Source organism: Marmota marmota, unplaced genomic scaffold, assembly GCF_001458135.2.
Source record: "Marmota marmota marmota unplaced genomic scaffold, marMar, whole genome shotgun sequence".
NCBI classification, from domain to species: domain Eukaryota; kingdom Metazoa; phylum Chordata; class Mammalia; order Rodentia; family Sciuridae; genus Marmota; species Marmota marmota.
In genome coordinates this window covers 63564314-63579900 of record NW_025999842.1, presented here as the reverse complement: position 1 = coordinate 63579900, position 15587 = coordinate 63564314, and the positions used below count along the sequence as shown (strand labels likewise).

Genomic DNA, 15587 nt, shown 5'->3' with positions numbered 1-15587 from the left:
GGGGGGGGGGGGGGGAAGATTAATGTCACCTGCAAATTCAAATTCAGAGATTTTTCTCAGCATTTCTTCTTCTAGGCCACTATAAAAATGTTAAGACAAATAAAACATTGATTTTTTAAAATCTCACTCATAGGTCCTCATCAGCCTTTCCCCTAATTTGTTTCTAAAATAAATCTAAATTAAGATAACTCAGTTCAACACATTTCTAAGTGAAAGATAACAAGCCACAAAGGAAGTATATTCTTTCAAACAATTGCATGCTTTCAGAAAATTAAAATATATTGCATTAGCATGACATAGATTACTATTCCTAAGCTACCAATAAAAATTATACTAAATGATAAAACACTTGTGATAGTATCATTAAAATTAAAAAAAACACACAAAGGTACTCACTCATTTGACTATATTTACTATTTACTATGAGCCAGATGCCCATTCTAAATGTGGGTGACATGATGCTAATTAATACAGACTTTCTAACCAAGGAGTTCATGTTATTTAATATTATTCACAATAATGTTATAAAACTTGAGACAAAATTAGATAGGAAGATGTAAAATGAATTTTGTTTGTCAATTGGATCATCTTCTATTAAGAAAAAAATTGAAAATTATTAAATAAAAAGCTCATAAAAGTAACATGGCTATAAAACATGAAAATCAATAGTTTTTCAATACTATAACAATCAACTTAAAATACAGTGGAAAAATATTTTATTCAGAATAGCAACCAAAAAATAATAAAACATCTAGGAAGAATCTTTTGTAAGAAATGTGCAGACTCTATAAGGAACCAAAGAATTCTATGATCAATAACAGTCAGAACAATAACAACAACAAAATTGGAAATTAGAAATATGAGAACAGGGAAGAAATTCAACGGCAGGGTTGGGAAACAAAGTTGAGAAACTCTTCCAAATGGTAGAGCACAAAGACCAAGAAAAGAAAAACAAGAGGAACAAAACTAAGAAATATGGACAATTAGCATTGGAGGTTCAATCTGCAAATGAGAGGAGGTTCAGAAAAACAGAAAATGAAATTACAGGAGGAAAAGTCATCAATGAAAGAAGTCAAGCAAATTTCCCAGGATATTGGTTTTCAGGATGCAAGATTCTGGACCTGGATTTGTAAATGAAAACTGACACACTCTAGGCAACAAGCTATAAAATTCAGGGTACAAAGAACTTCCATAAAGGCAGATTCAATTTTCATGTAAGGGATTAAGAATTATTAGTCTTCTTAACAGAAATGCTGGGGGCTAGAATAAAACTGACCAAGACTTTAACATTCTAAGAGAAAATGACTTTGTGGCAGAGACATTTAATGATCAGGTTACTACTGTGCCTCACTTTCTAGCCCTGAGCAATTGGGTTGGGCCTCCTGACCAAGTCTGGCCAACGAACTTCTCATAGAACCAACATACATCATTTCCAGGCTGGAGTAATGGAAATTCTCAGTGTGTCCCTCCACCACCTCTGTGTCCCACCACGATGGCATATAGGTTTCCTGCTGAGAGGTTTACATCCCAAGGGGAAACAGCCTGGATCCTGAATGAATTCCTGAGCTTCCCCAGAATCATTGGACCCACAGAGGGTCTTATATAAATAAGAATAAACTCTAATATGTGAAGATATTAAGTTATCATTAAGTGCAAAATGTTAGACTTTGCACTTAATGATAACTGCATCACCTTGCCCTATTCTGATTAATGTATATTTCCAGTCTGAAATTCTATATCCTATCAAAGAATCAAACAAGGATAAAACAGAGACATTTTCAGAAACACAAGACTTCAGAAAACTTGCAGCACATGCAATTTTTCTCAAGAATACACTGGAGTCTGAGAAAAGAGGAAGAAAAGTGTGGAAGGCAGAGTAATGGTCCCCAAGAGAAGTCCTTGTCCTGGTCTAAAGCTTCCAGAAGGAACACAGCCCTGTTGAAACCTTGAGTTTAATCCTGTGAGACCCACTCAGACTTCTGACTTCCATAACTGTAAGATAATAAATCCGTGTGAAGTCACTAAGTTCGTGCTAATTTTTGAGCATAACAAAAGGAAACTAATGAGACCTTGTCTTGTTCCTAAATTTATTTCCATACTAATTTCTAATCTCCACTTTGTCCTCTTTCCTTGTTATGTATGTCCTCCTTTCGGTATGTCACACACATTGGGTGTTGTATGGGTACTCAGTTGATGGAGTCTCTTGGGGGGGGGCGTTGTGTGCCCCCATCAGGACTAGTTTGAAGAAAAGGAAAGAAAAGGCTGAACAGGAAAGGAAATAAAATCACAGTGGCCCAGCAGCTACTATTATTGACCTGTTCTCAATACTAAAAACCCTGGGTACCAACTGAGCCCCAACTGCATACACCCAGGTTAGGAGGATGGGGAACAAGCAGGAAGCCTGGGTACAGGGGTGAAGGAGCTAGATCTTTCTATTCTGCAGAAGTTTGGCAAGGAACCTAAAGTAGCAAAAAATCACGAATGGGCAACATACCCAGGATATTCAGAGATATGAGTTAATACTAAACAATCAGTTAAAAGAGTTAGTAATAGCTTCTGAAGAACAGGAAGTGATGTAGAGGGGTAGTCAAGGGCCACTATTTTTTAATAACAAGCCTCTGAGCCATTTGGTTCTTTAAACTCTGTGCCTTATGTACATGCATAACTTTGATCAGACATAAAAGGATTGGCAAAATATTTGCAACAAATGATACAAAAGGTTTCAATATTCTTAATGTACAATAAGAACAGACAGGATTGTGGAAAATTGTTCATATTGGTTGTTCCTGCCAGTTGGGACTGTGGGTGATTATTTTTTTTTCCTGTAACTCTATAATTTTCAGGACCTTCCAAATTAAAACAAAAGCGAGTGTGTTTGATTGTTAAAACAAAACAAAAAAGAATCATAAGGTCAAGGAAAAAATAAAACAAACAAGAAAAGAATTAGGTAATTATATTGGAAATTGCTAAAATGATTAATTTACTACAATTTTGAAGACCCTGAGGCAACTGTTATTCTGCTCAAGAATGGTGGCATGGGCTTTTCTAATTGACTGAAGCAATTTCTTGATTAAATGTACTTTCTAAACACAATGTGCTATTTTAACATTTCAGGGTTCACTTATGACTTTTTTTAAATTTAATTTTATTTTTTTTTATTTTAAAGCAGCCCAACCCTAACAACCTGGTAAGTCCACAATTGTGACTGGTGCTCTTCTGGCCACTATTCAGAGAGCATCTTATCAATGTTAACGAGCCCTTGGGAAGTGAGGCGGGAAAGCTGCTAAAAGAACAATTACATAAACAAACCACACATTTTTAAAACTATACTTTCGTAGAACTTTTTTTTTTTTAATAAAAAAGCAAAGGCATGGAAGATACGCTATTTAGCAACCGTAAATGTTTGTTGAAAAAACATGGATTCGTCATGTCCTTCTGGGGAAAGAGCGGACACATTACATGCTCATAAAATTGATAAATTTAGAAGTTCTGTTTCTGAACTTGGATGCAGATCTCCACTGAAAGCTGAACTCTCAGGAGGCAGCTGAGCTGCGCCAAACACTTCCACACTAATGGTTTAAGAGGGCGATAAGGGTGAAATCAGGCTGAATTGAGGATACAGGCGATTTAGGGATAAGAAACAGTAACTCTATTATGTAAGGTTGATTTGTTTCTCTTTTGCAGATTATTTTACTTTCTAAGCTACTAATTACCTATCTTGCACAGAATATCGAAACATAAAGTTCTCTACAGCACACACTGGGCTTGGAACCTTCCAGAATTATTTTAAAATAAGATATTCAAGTCATTAATTCTTCTATCATTTGCAATGATAAAAAAAAAAAAAAAGAGGGTGGAAGGGACTCCTTCAAGGTCCTGCTCAGCCAAGCAAAACTGATTCCTAAGCCAGCCTCATTCTGACCTGCTCGTTCTCTCTTTCTCTAAACCTAATATATTTATCATGAATCATTAAACACAAACCTATTATCCAGTGCAATTGATTCTTCCATAAAATAAAATGCAGCTTCATTTTTTGTAGGTTTTTTTTTTTAAGCAGGACTTTGGGTACATTCAAGTTTGGACACAGAGAACAATACATGCTTAAGAAAAATAAAATAACAAGGGACTGGAAAAGGCTATGCTTTTGTGTGTTCAACTAACTCAAATGAATAAAAGGAAGAATCTATAAACAAGAGACCAAAATGTCCTTATAAGTTAAGAGACTGGCATTTGTACATCAATGGGCATGCAATTGCTTTTAAAAGTCCAAAGAAATAGAGTTGGGGGGCATGGAGTGTTGGGAGCAAGAATCACTCTAAGTTAGAGCAAACTGAGTTTGCAGAATCTTTAGAAAGTTTTATAAACGAAACCACTATAGTCCCAAAGACCCACTGTCAGGCACATACCATGTACCTCGCACCATGCCAGGTGTTTTCCAGTTATTCCATTTAAGCCTCACAATCCTAAGAGGGTGAGGGGCTAGGAGCCTTTAAACTTGACAACCCCATTAGCTGATTTTCTTTTTTATATTCTCCCGAGGCGGGGTGGGGAGTGCCAGCAAGCACCTCTTCTAGAAATAAAAAAGAAATCAAAGCTCAAAGAGGAAGTACTTATTCTAGGTTAACCAGGACAACTATATCACATAGCTAGGTTTGAACTCAGGTCTGATTCTAAAATCCATGCTCCTCAGTTCCGTAGACACCAAGAAGTCAGAAGGAAGCATCTGGCAAGTTAACACTGTAATGTGTTAAATCTAAGGGGCTGGTACATTGGGCATATCAGGTGTATGCTTTATTAGTCTTGCTAATATTTTGTGTTTGGAATGCTTCATAATTTAAAAATAACTAAAAAGAATGTTCATAGTTGCTGCTGTAGAAATGAGAAGGTATTATAAACTTCTTGATTAAAAACCCCAGTTTGTTTTTCAGAGAAAATCCCACAATGTGGATCTTTGCCATGGCAGATTCTATTTACAGCAGGATATAGAGGAGCCATGAAACCAGGGGCACCCACTTTTCAGCAGCCATGGCTTCAGGGACAGTTGTCCTAGAGGAAACATTCTGGACAGGGCCCACACTCGACCCAATTCCGCACTAAGATTTATTTGCTTCCGGCAGGTTCTCACAGACAGGAGGAAAACATGGTGGATGGCCACATCTACAGCCTGAAAAAACAGGTTGTGAGGTTTGGGGGATAAAAACAAGAAATTCATTATTCTCTTAAATCTCTGTCATACTCTTCCAAGTAAAAACTGAGGCTGACAGAAGGAGACTCTGTGCACATAAAACCAGTAATCCTGCCTCCCAGGGAAATGGGGATTTGGGGATCCAGAAACCTTTTCCAAGTTAACAGCCCAACAATTTGAAAGTAATCATGCTCTCAATATCTTCTGGAAGTAGTTTACCTGCTGCGAATATAAGATATTTGGGCTCAACTCCTTAGAAATACAGAATGGGATCCCTGAGGCCAGGGGTTGCCTATTTGTTTTCTTTTTTTTTTTTTTAAAGAAAACGTTTCAAAACATCTTTCAGCTAATGGGGTTAGGGCTGTCAAGTTTAAAGGAGTTGTTAAAAGGGAAAAAAATAAACCAAAACCAAAATCTTTCTTAGGGACATGGGGGTAGTGTTATAAAACATCAGGCTGAGATGATTTCTGTAAAAACAAGGACATCCTTTCCAAAAGGCCACAGACTTTGTGAATGTTTTTCTCTGTTTCCCTCCTAGCCCCCACCCTGTGGCAACGGGACATCAGTCCCCTCAGTAACTTTCTCCTAAATAAATAGACTGTCATTGAGGTCCTGGTCAGAGAAAAATATGATGTCACCTAAGATGATTTTTTTGTATATAAAATAGCAATTAAAGAGTACAATGAATTTCAAATAGGCAAAAAAAGGAGGGAATGTTGGGGATAACAACATGGCTAAAGATAACAACACACCTTTCTGAGGAAAAGTGAAAAAGGAAGTTGAAGGAAATCTGACTACTAAATGTTGAAAATAGAAAAAGATGCTCTTAAATTATCCTAATGACAGGCTTCTCAGGATGGTTTCAATGTTTATTAAATCCAACCAACCAAATAATGCCAAGTAGGGAGTGACTCTCCGTGCTGTCATAGTAATCAAAGATACTAAACTCAATCCGTTTGCATTTCTTCCTAGAGTTGCCATAACAAAATACCAGAAACTGACAGCTTAAAATAATAGAAATTATTCTTGCATTGTCTAGGAGGTCAGAAGTCTGAAATCGCGGTGTACATAGGGTTGGCTACCTCTTCGGGGCTCAGAGGGACAGCCTGCCAGACTGCTTTATGCCTCTGGTGGATGCTGGGCAAGCAAGTCTTGGTGTCCCTTGGCTTGTGGCATCATGGTATTCTCTGTGTCTATGTCTGTCTCTGTGTCCAATTTCCCTCTTTTTATAAAGACATCAGCCATACTGGATTTAGGGTCCACCCTACCCTAGTATAACCTCAACTGCAAAGAACCTCTTTCAAATAAGATTACATACACAGGTTCTGGAGTTGTGATTCAATACCCTTGGGGCAGGTACGATTTGATCCACACCACCACTCAAAACTGGATTTGTGACTGATCACTCCTATACAATTTTTTCCTGTTCCATCATTATGCAGACATGGTCCCCATTTCCTAGGCCATCATCTTTTCTCTTTTTCCTGTGAAAGCAAAGTGTCACAAGTTCATATCTCTACTTCTATAGCTCTACAAACCCCAGTTGTAAGGCCCACCCTTCCTCATCCCTTCCTGCTATGGTTTAGATATGAGGTGTCCCCCCAAAAGCTCATGTGTGAGGTAGTGCAAGAAAACTTAGAAGTGAAATAATTGGGTTATGAGAGCCTTAACCTAATCAATGCATTGATCCTCTGATAGGGATTAACTGGGTGGTAACTGTAGGGCAGCAGGGTGTGACTGAAGGAGCTGGGTCACTGGGGATGTGCCTTTGAAGTATATATTTTGTCTGAGGGGAGGAGAGTCTCTCTCTGCTTCCTGGTGCCATGTCCCGAGAGGCTTTCCTCCACCACACTCTTCTGCCATGATGATGTACCACACCTTGGACCCAGAGCAATGGAGCTGGCTGTCTGTGGACTGAGACCGCTGAAACCATGAGCCTCAAAATAAACTTTTCCTACTCTAAAACTATTCTTGCCAGGCCTTTTGGTCACAGCAGCAAGAAAGCTGACTAATAGAACACCTCCACATCAGACTCTTTGACCTGGTTAGTTCTGCTACTCAGCCTCCACGACTCTCTCCTAGAGAAGAGTCAGGGTGAGTGTTCTGTGTTCAACCTGTGCTCATTCTCTAAAAAGCACCCAGCAGCCCACTTAGGCATTATAAGTTTATAAGTCCATCCTTCCCATTGGGCTCTAAACTCCTTGCAGGCAGTGATTGTGACTTCTATAGTCTTATGCTCCCAGCACTTAACACAGAGCCCAATACAAACTTGGTACACGGTAAATGCTTGACTGAATGAAGCTGTCTGTATAGGCCCATTTAGACCTAAACATGTATCACCATAGAACCCTGTGCTCTCAGAGTCTTTGATTCCATTAAACCTTATGATGCAATTAGATAATATAATAAACTATTAGATTATAGAAGTTACTTTCAACTATTTGTGCATCTTCCTGATCTTTTGGACGAACTAGGTACTCAATGAATTAATACTAAAGGGAAATTAGCTTCCAGGCAATGTGAAACAGGGACTGAGCCTTACCAAGCAACTATTACTACTGGTCACTGTTAGACACTATACAATTAATTACCACTGAATTAATATCAGCACTTTTCATTCGATTGCAGAATGCTTGCTCAGCATTAAACTATAATGTATTGCTCAGCAATAAATTATACACCCTCTTCTAATGAGCCTATTTTAAAATAGAATTTTGAATACTAATACTATCCAGCACATTATATAGATAAAGAATAGGTCTGATTTTATATATAAAAATTATTTTTATACAAAATTGTAAAGGTATAAAATATAACTTAACTTTCAGTATATGATCAGGATCCACTAGGTCCAATTTTTAACTTATCAGGTTTTTTGAGAAATTCTAATTATTTGTATGGATTAATACTCCATAACTTTACTTTCTTAGTATCTACAAAAAAAGAGAGAGAAAATATACTTTTTTTAAACTAAAGAGAATAAAATTCATCTACCTTGCAATTACCACCCTAAAATAAAAATCTAAGATCCATTAATGAGATCTTAGTGATTTTAATTTTTCTTCATTTTAACACTGCTATTTCAGAAATAATTACCCATCCATTATATATCAATTATTCTCAGGTGCTTTAAAAATACTAAAATAATAGAAAAGTGGAAGAATGATGGAATGTCAGGATACTACTATCCAAAACAATGGTTACTGATGATATAAATGTTCTATTTGTGTTGTCCAAGGACACATATGGAGAATTAGAAATGTGACTAATGCAACTAAGAAGTTGAATTTTTATCTTTTAAATTTTAATTAGTTTGAATATAACTATCCTCATGAGTCTCACAGCTACTGCAGTCAATGGCGTAGGCCCATGGGATGGATTCAGTGGTAAAATAAACTGTCACTGTTACATCACCCTTTACATTTCCTATTGCATGAGTCAAGTATTGCATTGTCTTTCCACAAGATAAAAACAAAGACTGGAGATAGCTTCTTTATGGTTTTCTTTTTTCCAGGACCTCATGCATGTGAGGCAAGTGTCCTACCACTAAACTACCCGGCCTGCCTCTTTGTAGTTTTCAACTTATACTAAAGAGAGAATTTGGAATTTTTTATACCTACGTGTAATGACAAAGAGAAGAAAACTGAGGAGGTAGAGGAGTTTCTCAAGCACTAGAAGAATCAGAGATGAATGCAAAGAGTCAGAGAGTACTCAAGATTGTGCTACTGCTGCACCTGATAGTGAATGCGAAACCTTGCATTGAATCCTGATGACATCTTAGATTAAACCTCTCAAACTCAAGAATCAATGAGTGGACCACATATTCATAAGAACAGAAAGAAAATACAACATACTTATTCAGTCCATGAATCAAGAGGAAGGACCTCATCAAATGCTATTTTGTGTATGGAAATGGGGCCTATCCCGTTTTGCTAAATAAACATGGAACAGTATTCTGTCATCTGTGATATTTGAAAATCAAAATTTACATTATATGCTGTTTGAAAAATGGAAAAATGCCAAAGGCAGGTATTTATACAAAGGTGATTTAAAAGAAAAAGGTAAAGCACAAATCAACTTATTTTTGAAAGTTAAAAACTGTCTACCAAATTCAAACAGTAAATGCTGTCTTTTTTGCTGGGAAACTGAGGGTTAAGTTTGTGTATGTACTAATCAGTGTACTAGGTTCTTATTTAAAGGTGTAAAACTCCAGAAATACAGTAAAAAATATTATTGTATTTCTACTTAAATTTATCATCTTGAAATGGTTAAAGCGTGGAGACTGGAGCTACTCAGCTCTGGGCTGGAATCCCAAATCCAATCCTTAGTGCCTGACCTTCAGCAAATTAGTACCCTCCCTAAGATCCAGTTCCCTCATCTGTAAAATAAGGATTAAAAAATTACTTCCTGTTTTATAGAGAGTAAATTTTGCATGCAAAGTGCTTAGCATAGTGCTTGGCACATAGGAAAAGATATAAATCAGCTATGGATAGTGATTTTATTATCCTCGAGTTGCTTAGAACAGCTCTCCTTTCATATCAGATTTGGGAACCTTACATATGTGAAATGATAACCACATCTTATTTATGCCCGCTGAACTTCTCATTGCTGATGCCTGCTGCTCCCACCAGGTACCCACATTCCAGGTAGAGTGAAGCTAAGGAGGGGAAGACACCAACCTGCTGCTCCAGGGGCTTTTAATCTTTAACTTGACTCTCTTACACCTGGAAAGGGGTTTTTCTGATTTCTAGATTGAGGAGGCATTACTTTAATAAATTCAAACCTGCAGAAAACACTATAGCCTTCCAGGTTTTTTTTTTTTCTGTAGACATAAACATGTATGCATATAATTTTACAAAAAGTGCTATCATACCATAGTTGCTTTTTCATACCTGAGTGTGTATTCAAGAATATCTTTCTATTTTATTCACTAGAGATCTCCATGGCCATTCTCACTAGGGCTCCAACCTTAAGCTACACAGTGGTAGTAAAAAGTAGTAGCCAGAGGAAAACATTAACATCAACCTTTCAATAATAGCTTTGCTCAAAACCTGAGGCAAGCTGTGAGGTCCAAATGGATTTCAAAAACAAGTGAAAATCAGAGGTGTTTTGTTTTTTTCCTTATGAAAACACTGGAGAGAATGAGGACCCGGGCCTAGTCCATGTTGTGTGGCACACCCCATTCCCTAAATGGCTATTACTTGTGGAATGTGAAACTTGTGAAATTGAACTTTTAATAAAATGAGAACTTGCTGTAACCTCAGTATATTTTCGGGGTTTTAAACTCTTATTTTATCTAGAGCACAACTCTTTTGAGTCTTGGCATCAAAAAGTTATTTCTGAGTGCTAAACAAATATGAAAAATATGGGTCTGGCGTGGGTCTGACTTTCCCCTGCCAGGATGGGTCCACTCCAGAAGCCAGACATGTGTGAGTCCTTATCCTCTGGATGCCACTGTGTCTCTGGATAAGCCAGTGATCTGCAGATCTAAATAACTAGGGCCCCACCCCAGGGGACACTCCAGGGACCTTTATCTGGAAGTCTGACCTCATCATTTTTGAGATTCAATTCCATCCTGCCAGAAGTCAGAACCATGGATAAAGAGATGGTCACATACCAATATTATTCCTACCCACTTTTACATTCTTATTATGGTTTCTGCTTAAAGAGTCAGGAGTGTTTTTGCCACTCCACTCCTAGACAACAAGCAGATGGTTCTAGAGAAAAATCTCTGAAAAACTTCTGCTGGTCTGAAGAGATTATGTTCACAATTTTCAAACTTGGACAAGAGTTTACAAAACTGGCTTTACTCTGAATGTGGTCAAAAAGAATGAGATACCACCTGATTGTTTTTGTGGATCACTGGGAACTTCAGCTGCGGAAGAGGAGTGAGCACACCACACATCAAATCCAAACACTAACGACGCTGGCAGAGGGGCGGGCAGGACAGAAGTCCAGCTTTAGCAAGGTCAGCAGGCCTTCTGAAGAGATGGTCCAAGCTGGCCACCAAGAACAAAGTTCCAAAAGGCAAGTTCATATCAAATGGGCCTGAGTTTCTGACCAGGAAAGACCCTGCTTGACAAGCCTGGAGCCCAAGTAATATCTTGACAAGCCAATGAAGCAAACAGCTGATCCCAGAGAAGTTGTTCCTGACCTCCAGGGAGACAAAGGCAGTTAGTGGTGAGGAAACCCAGCAGGCCATCTGCACCCCCGCCCATCTTCCCTTCCTGGGCTGGTTATTGCCTAAAGAAAATAGTCTTCACTATAAGGACACTTAACAATGGTGAGTCGCCATTATATTAATAAATAAAACTGTAGGTAATAAGCCATGTCACTCTTTCTGAGTTAATAATAGTGAAGACAACACAGAAAATATCCAGGGAAGTGGTTTTCTCTCTATTCGTGGCCTTTAGGGTAGCAATTCTCAAATGTGGCCCCTTGACCCACAGCATCAGCCTCATCTGGGAGTCTGTCAGAAATGCCAGTTCTCAGGTCCTGCCCCAGATTGACTCAATCAGAACTCTGGGGGTGGTGCCCAATAATCTGAATTTTAGTAAGCCTCCAGGTGATTCTGATACAAGTCAAGTTTGAGAATACTAGCCTAGTGCAAAAAACCTGGAACAGGAGCCAGGAAAACTAATTCAGATTCCAGCTCTGGATTCCACTGTCCAGTTCAATGAGGTTCAATGAAGAACCATAACATGCCTCTCTGTGTCTTGAGGCTCAAGCCAGGATGTGAGGATGCACATTAGACAGTCCTCTACGTTCTTTTGCTCCTGTAGGAGAGGAACTATTTTTATTGTTGTTGCTTCTTATTTGCATTTCTAGGGTCTCTGGCATCATAAGCACTCAATAAGCATGCAGTAGGTCAAATGGTAGGGCTGTTCATGAATTTGATAAATACTACTGTCCAATTGATCAATAAAGTTAACAATACCCCAGTCACATAAGCACTAGCTACTTCTGATTTACTATTTATTACACGTCAATGCTGAGTATTCCCCATACATCAGCTCATCTGATCCTTTCTGATATCCTTCACTGGGTAGTACATTTAGTCCTACTCTGCACTTGAGAATCTGAGGCTCAAAATGTTGAGAATTTCACCCACTGTAATACAGCTAGAAAGTGGCAAAGCCCATGCTGCATTCAGAAATATCTGCTCCCAAAGCCCATGCTTATAAGTAAAGTGGCTTAAAAGGCCACCAAGATTGGTGGCTCATCGTTTTCTCATCACGAACTTATAACTGCACTTTGTAGGCATCTCCTTCAGTTCATCTACCAAGGACTGGTAAGCTAGGTGTCACAGGCCAGACACAAAATTCTTAACGTAAGACTGACTGATAAAGGGTTGCCAACGTTTTGTCAAGGGCATTCCCCTGGCCCAAGGACTGATTAACTATTGTCAACATTCCCAACAAGGAAAATAAAAATGATGTCAAAAAAATAAAAAGGACAGAAGTTCAGAATAAAAGAGAGTACATTGCATTACATAGATTTTCTCATCCACAATGATTACTTTGTTGTTCTCGTCTTTCAGTAGAATGACATTTGGTTTTCATTGAGCTCAAGAAAATAGAGTGTGGTGGAAAAACTACACTAAAGGACTGTTCTGCCCCTTAAAAGTCAAACAGAACTGCTTATAGGAAGAAACAAAGTGGGCATGCAGGCCAGGCCAGGGCAGCCGTGGGAGGGCACTGGCTGGGCCTTGTACAGAGTATCCTATCCCAGGCAGGCCAGGGAGAAGGGGACAGAAGTGAGTCTGGCACCAGGCCCAAAGGCGTGGGAGGCAGGGCTGTGAACAACTTCATGGGCCAGCCAGGGCAAATGAGGTGACGGCCAATAGGAGAAGCTGGCTAAGGTCTAAAGCGAGTTGGTGGCTCCAGTGTTTGGGCAGATCCAGCTCTCCAAGTAAGGGAGTAATGGCTCTCCCTCCGTGTCACATGACTATCTTCATGCTCGTCCCTTTCCTCTGCATTAGAAGTTGAAGATTTATTTGTCATTCATCATCCACTGTTTTCTTGCGAATGCTCCGGGACTAGAGGGCACCTGGTTGGGGTGAATGGGGGTCCAGGAGCTACTAAAATCAGAAGCTCCAAGTACTGACAAAGGAAAAGACCTTACCTTACTAGGAGGTGGTCCATGGTCATCCAAGTAAGTGGAATTTCCTAGAAAATAAAGAAGAATAATGTTGACGGGTCATTTTTTTTTTTTTTGAAAACTCCAAAAGATTAATGCAAAGTCAGTGAAAACAAGCATTTTATATATATTTCTATTTAGACAACAGTGCCAAAGACAAATGGGTAATTCATCCATCAGTTTGGCTGGACTTTGCTTATGTTATTGACATGGCTCCTGGCTGTCAAGACGTGTAGCCAGCCTTCTGGTCCCTGCTGAGAAGCAGCAACACTTCTGGGCTGCAGAGGCCCGCAGCCCGTGCAGAACCCACCTGCCAGCAGAAGCAGTGAATTGAGCTTCATCTCAAAACTCCAGTTTCATTATGATGCTTGGTTAACAGTTTCGGCAGTAACAAATATTCTACCCACATGGGCGTGCATTCACACAAACTTACACCTGAAGAGGCATGCACCACCATTGTTTCACACCCAATACTTGTTGAGATTCCCTCGGACCACTGGTTCTCAACCTTTAGTGTGCATCAGAATTACCTGCAGGGATTGATAAGACACAGATGTCTTGGCCCTGTCCCCAAAGTTATGATTCGGTAGTTTTGATAACTTGCATTTCTAACCATCAGTCAAGTGTAGGTGTCCCTGATCCCGGAAACATACTTTGAGAACACCTCCACTGTTTCACTAGTCACCTTGACACTGTCAATTTCTCTTTATCTTTTCAGTCCAGTTTGACTGGTCTTCACCAATAGCCACCTACTAGCATGTGTGTTTTCAGACAGTGTGGCTGTTGTCTCCTGATGAATAAATAGAAGACTCAGGAGGGCTTGGAAGGGAATCAAGATTTATTGAGTTTATTTTTTAAAGTATTAGATACTCTGTTAAGTGCTTTCCAGATATTCCTTCATTTAATTCAAATATCAGAGATGGGTTAGAATTCTCGAAAACAGAGGTCTGGAGAAAATCAGTAAGTTACTCTAGTTACAAGAGTAATTAACCTGCAGGGAGGAGAAGACTGGTTTTTCCAGAGGTGTTTGGGCCCATCTGAAAAGCATACTGAAAGGTTTGACATCTCAGGCTTCCATGCAGCCCAGGAACTGCAGATGCTACCATCTGGTGACACTGGATCACATGGGGGAAGCCAATGATGCAATCAGTCTAATAGGAGACTCCTGTGAGTCCAGGAAAATAATCTTCACTAGAACCTACTACTAAAACACAGTGTAGAAACTATTGGAAAAACAAGAATACTTAGAGAAGAAGAGACTTGGGGGTATGATAAATGCCCTAGTTTGAATAGATGAAAGATGCTTTTGAAAATAAAGATTAAAAGTGACTTAGAAAACTGGAAGAAAAAAAAAAGAGAGGGGGAAGCAAAGCTTAAGCCAGGGACAGTAAAACTGGGGAAATGTATCCAAACATAATAAATAAGAGGGGTTTGGCTTATACATTTTTCCACACTGAGTCAACATGCAGCCCTTCTTTGTAGTCTTCTGATTTGTAACACACTTATTTCCACAGGGACAGTACTCTAACTAGCTAGTCGCATGTCGTAAAAGGATAACAGGGTCCAAATTTTATGTGCAAGTTGCAAACCCTGCCATACTCATGATTAGGCTTGTTTCAGGAACCTTTTAAATGTGAATGTGATTAACCATTTGTTAGCTCTTAATTATTGCACTGAACTCCATGGGGAACACACGTAAGTAGAAAGATCTATATCAGACCTAATAAAAAAGATGTGCATAAAAATGGTTGCTGACATCTAGAGAACTATTTAGGAATATTTCACAATAGTATAGCCGGTATGACTGCAGAGAGTTCCCATCTGCTCTTCATGAGGATGTGCCTTCCCCAGAGAAAAGCGAGAAATCCCAACATGCTCCAGCATGTTCTCCAGGTATCATTTCAAGGATCAAAGAGAGCTCCAACAACAAAACACTCCTAAAATGCTAGAGGCTTCCACAGAACCAACATTTCTAAACACCCCTTAAAGGGACTCATTCAACTGATTGATCACTAACCCAAACTCCAGATGAGGCACCCCAACACCTTAGCACCTCAGACTAGATGTCTAAAGACATCTCACATTTCATACATCCAAAACAGAAAACTTCATATGCTCCAATTACGTTCCCCAAATCCCTGTCTTCCTTATTGGCTTGTACAATTTGTCCTTTCCCCCACCTCATACTTACCCCCCAGTCAGAGGTCCTACTGGCTTGGCCTTCAAGTTATTTCTCAAATCTGAACACTTCTCATCAGCCGCT

The 15587-nt window shown here is 39.1% G+C and overlaps 1 protein-coding gene across 1 annotated transcript in view; it reads right to left on the bottom strand.

Moving 5' to 3' along the window:
• Ust (uronyl 2-sulfotransferase) overlaps positions 1 to 14866 on the bottom strand; it is a 168214-nt gene extending 153348 nt beyond the window's left edge. The window contains exons 1-2 of the mRNA XM_048800539.1: positions 14854 to 14866; positions 13310 to 13353 (exon numbers count right to left, since the gene is read on the bottom strand). Of these exons, the coding sequence (XP_048656496.1) occupies positions 13310 to 13353; positions 14854 to 14866 (57 nt within the window). The remainder of the gene's footprint in view (positions 1 to 13309; positions 13354 to 14853) is intronic.
• Between the last annotated feature and the right edge of the window lie 721 nt (positions 14867 to 15587).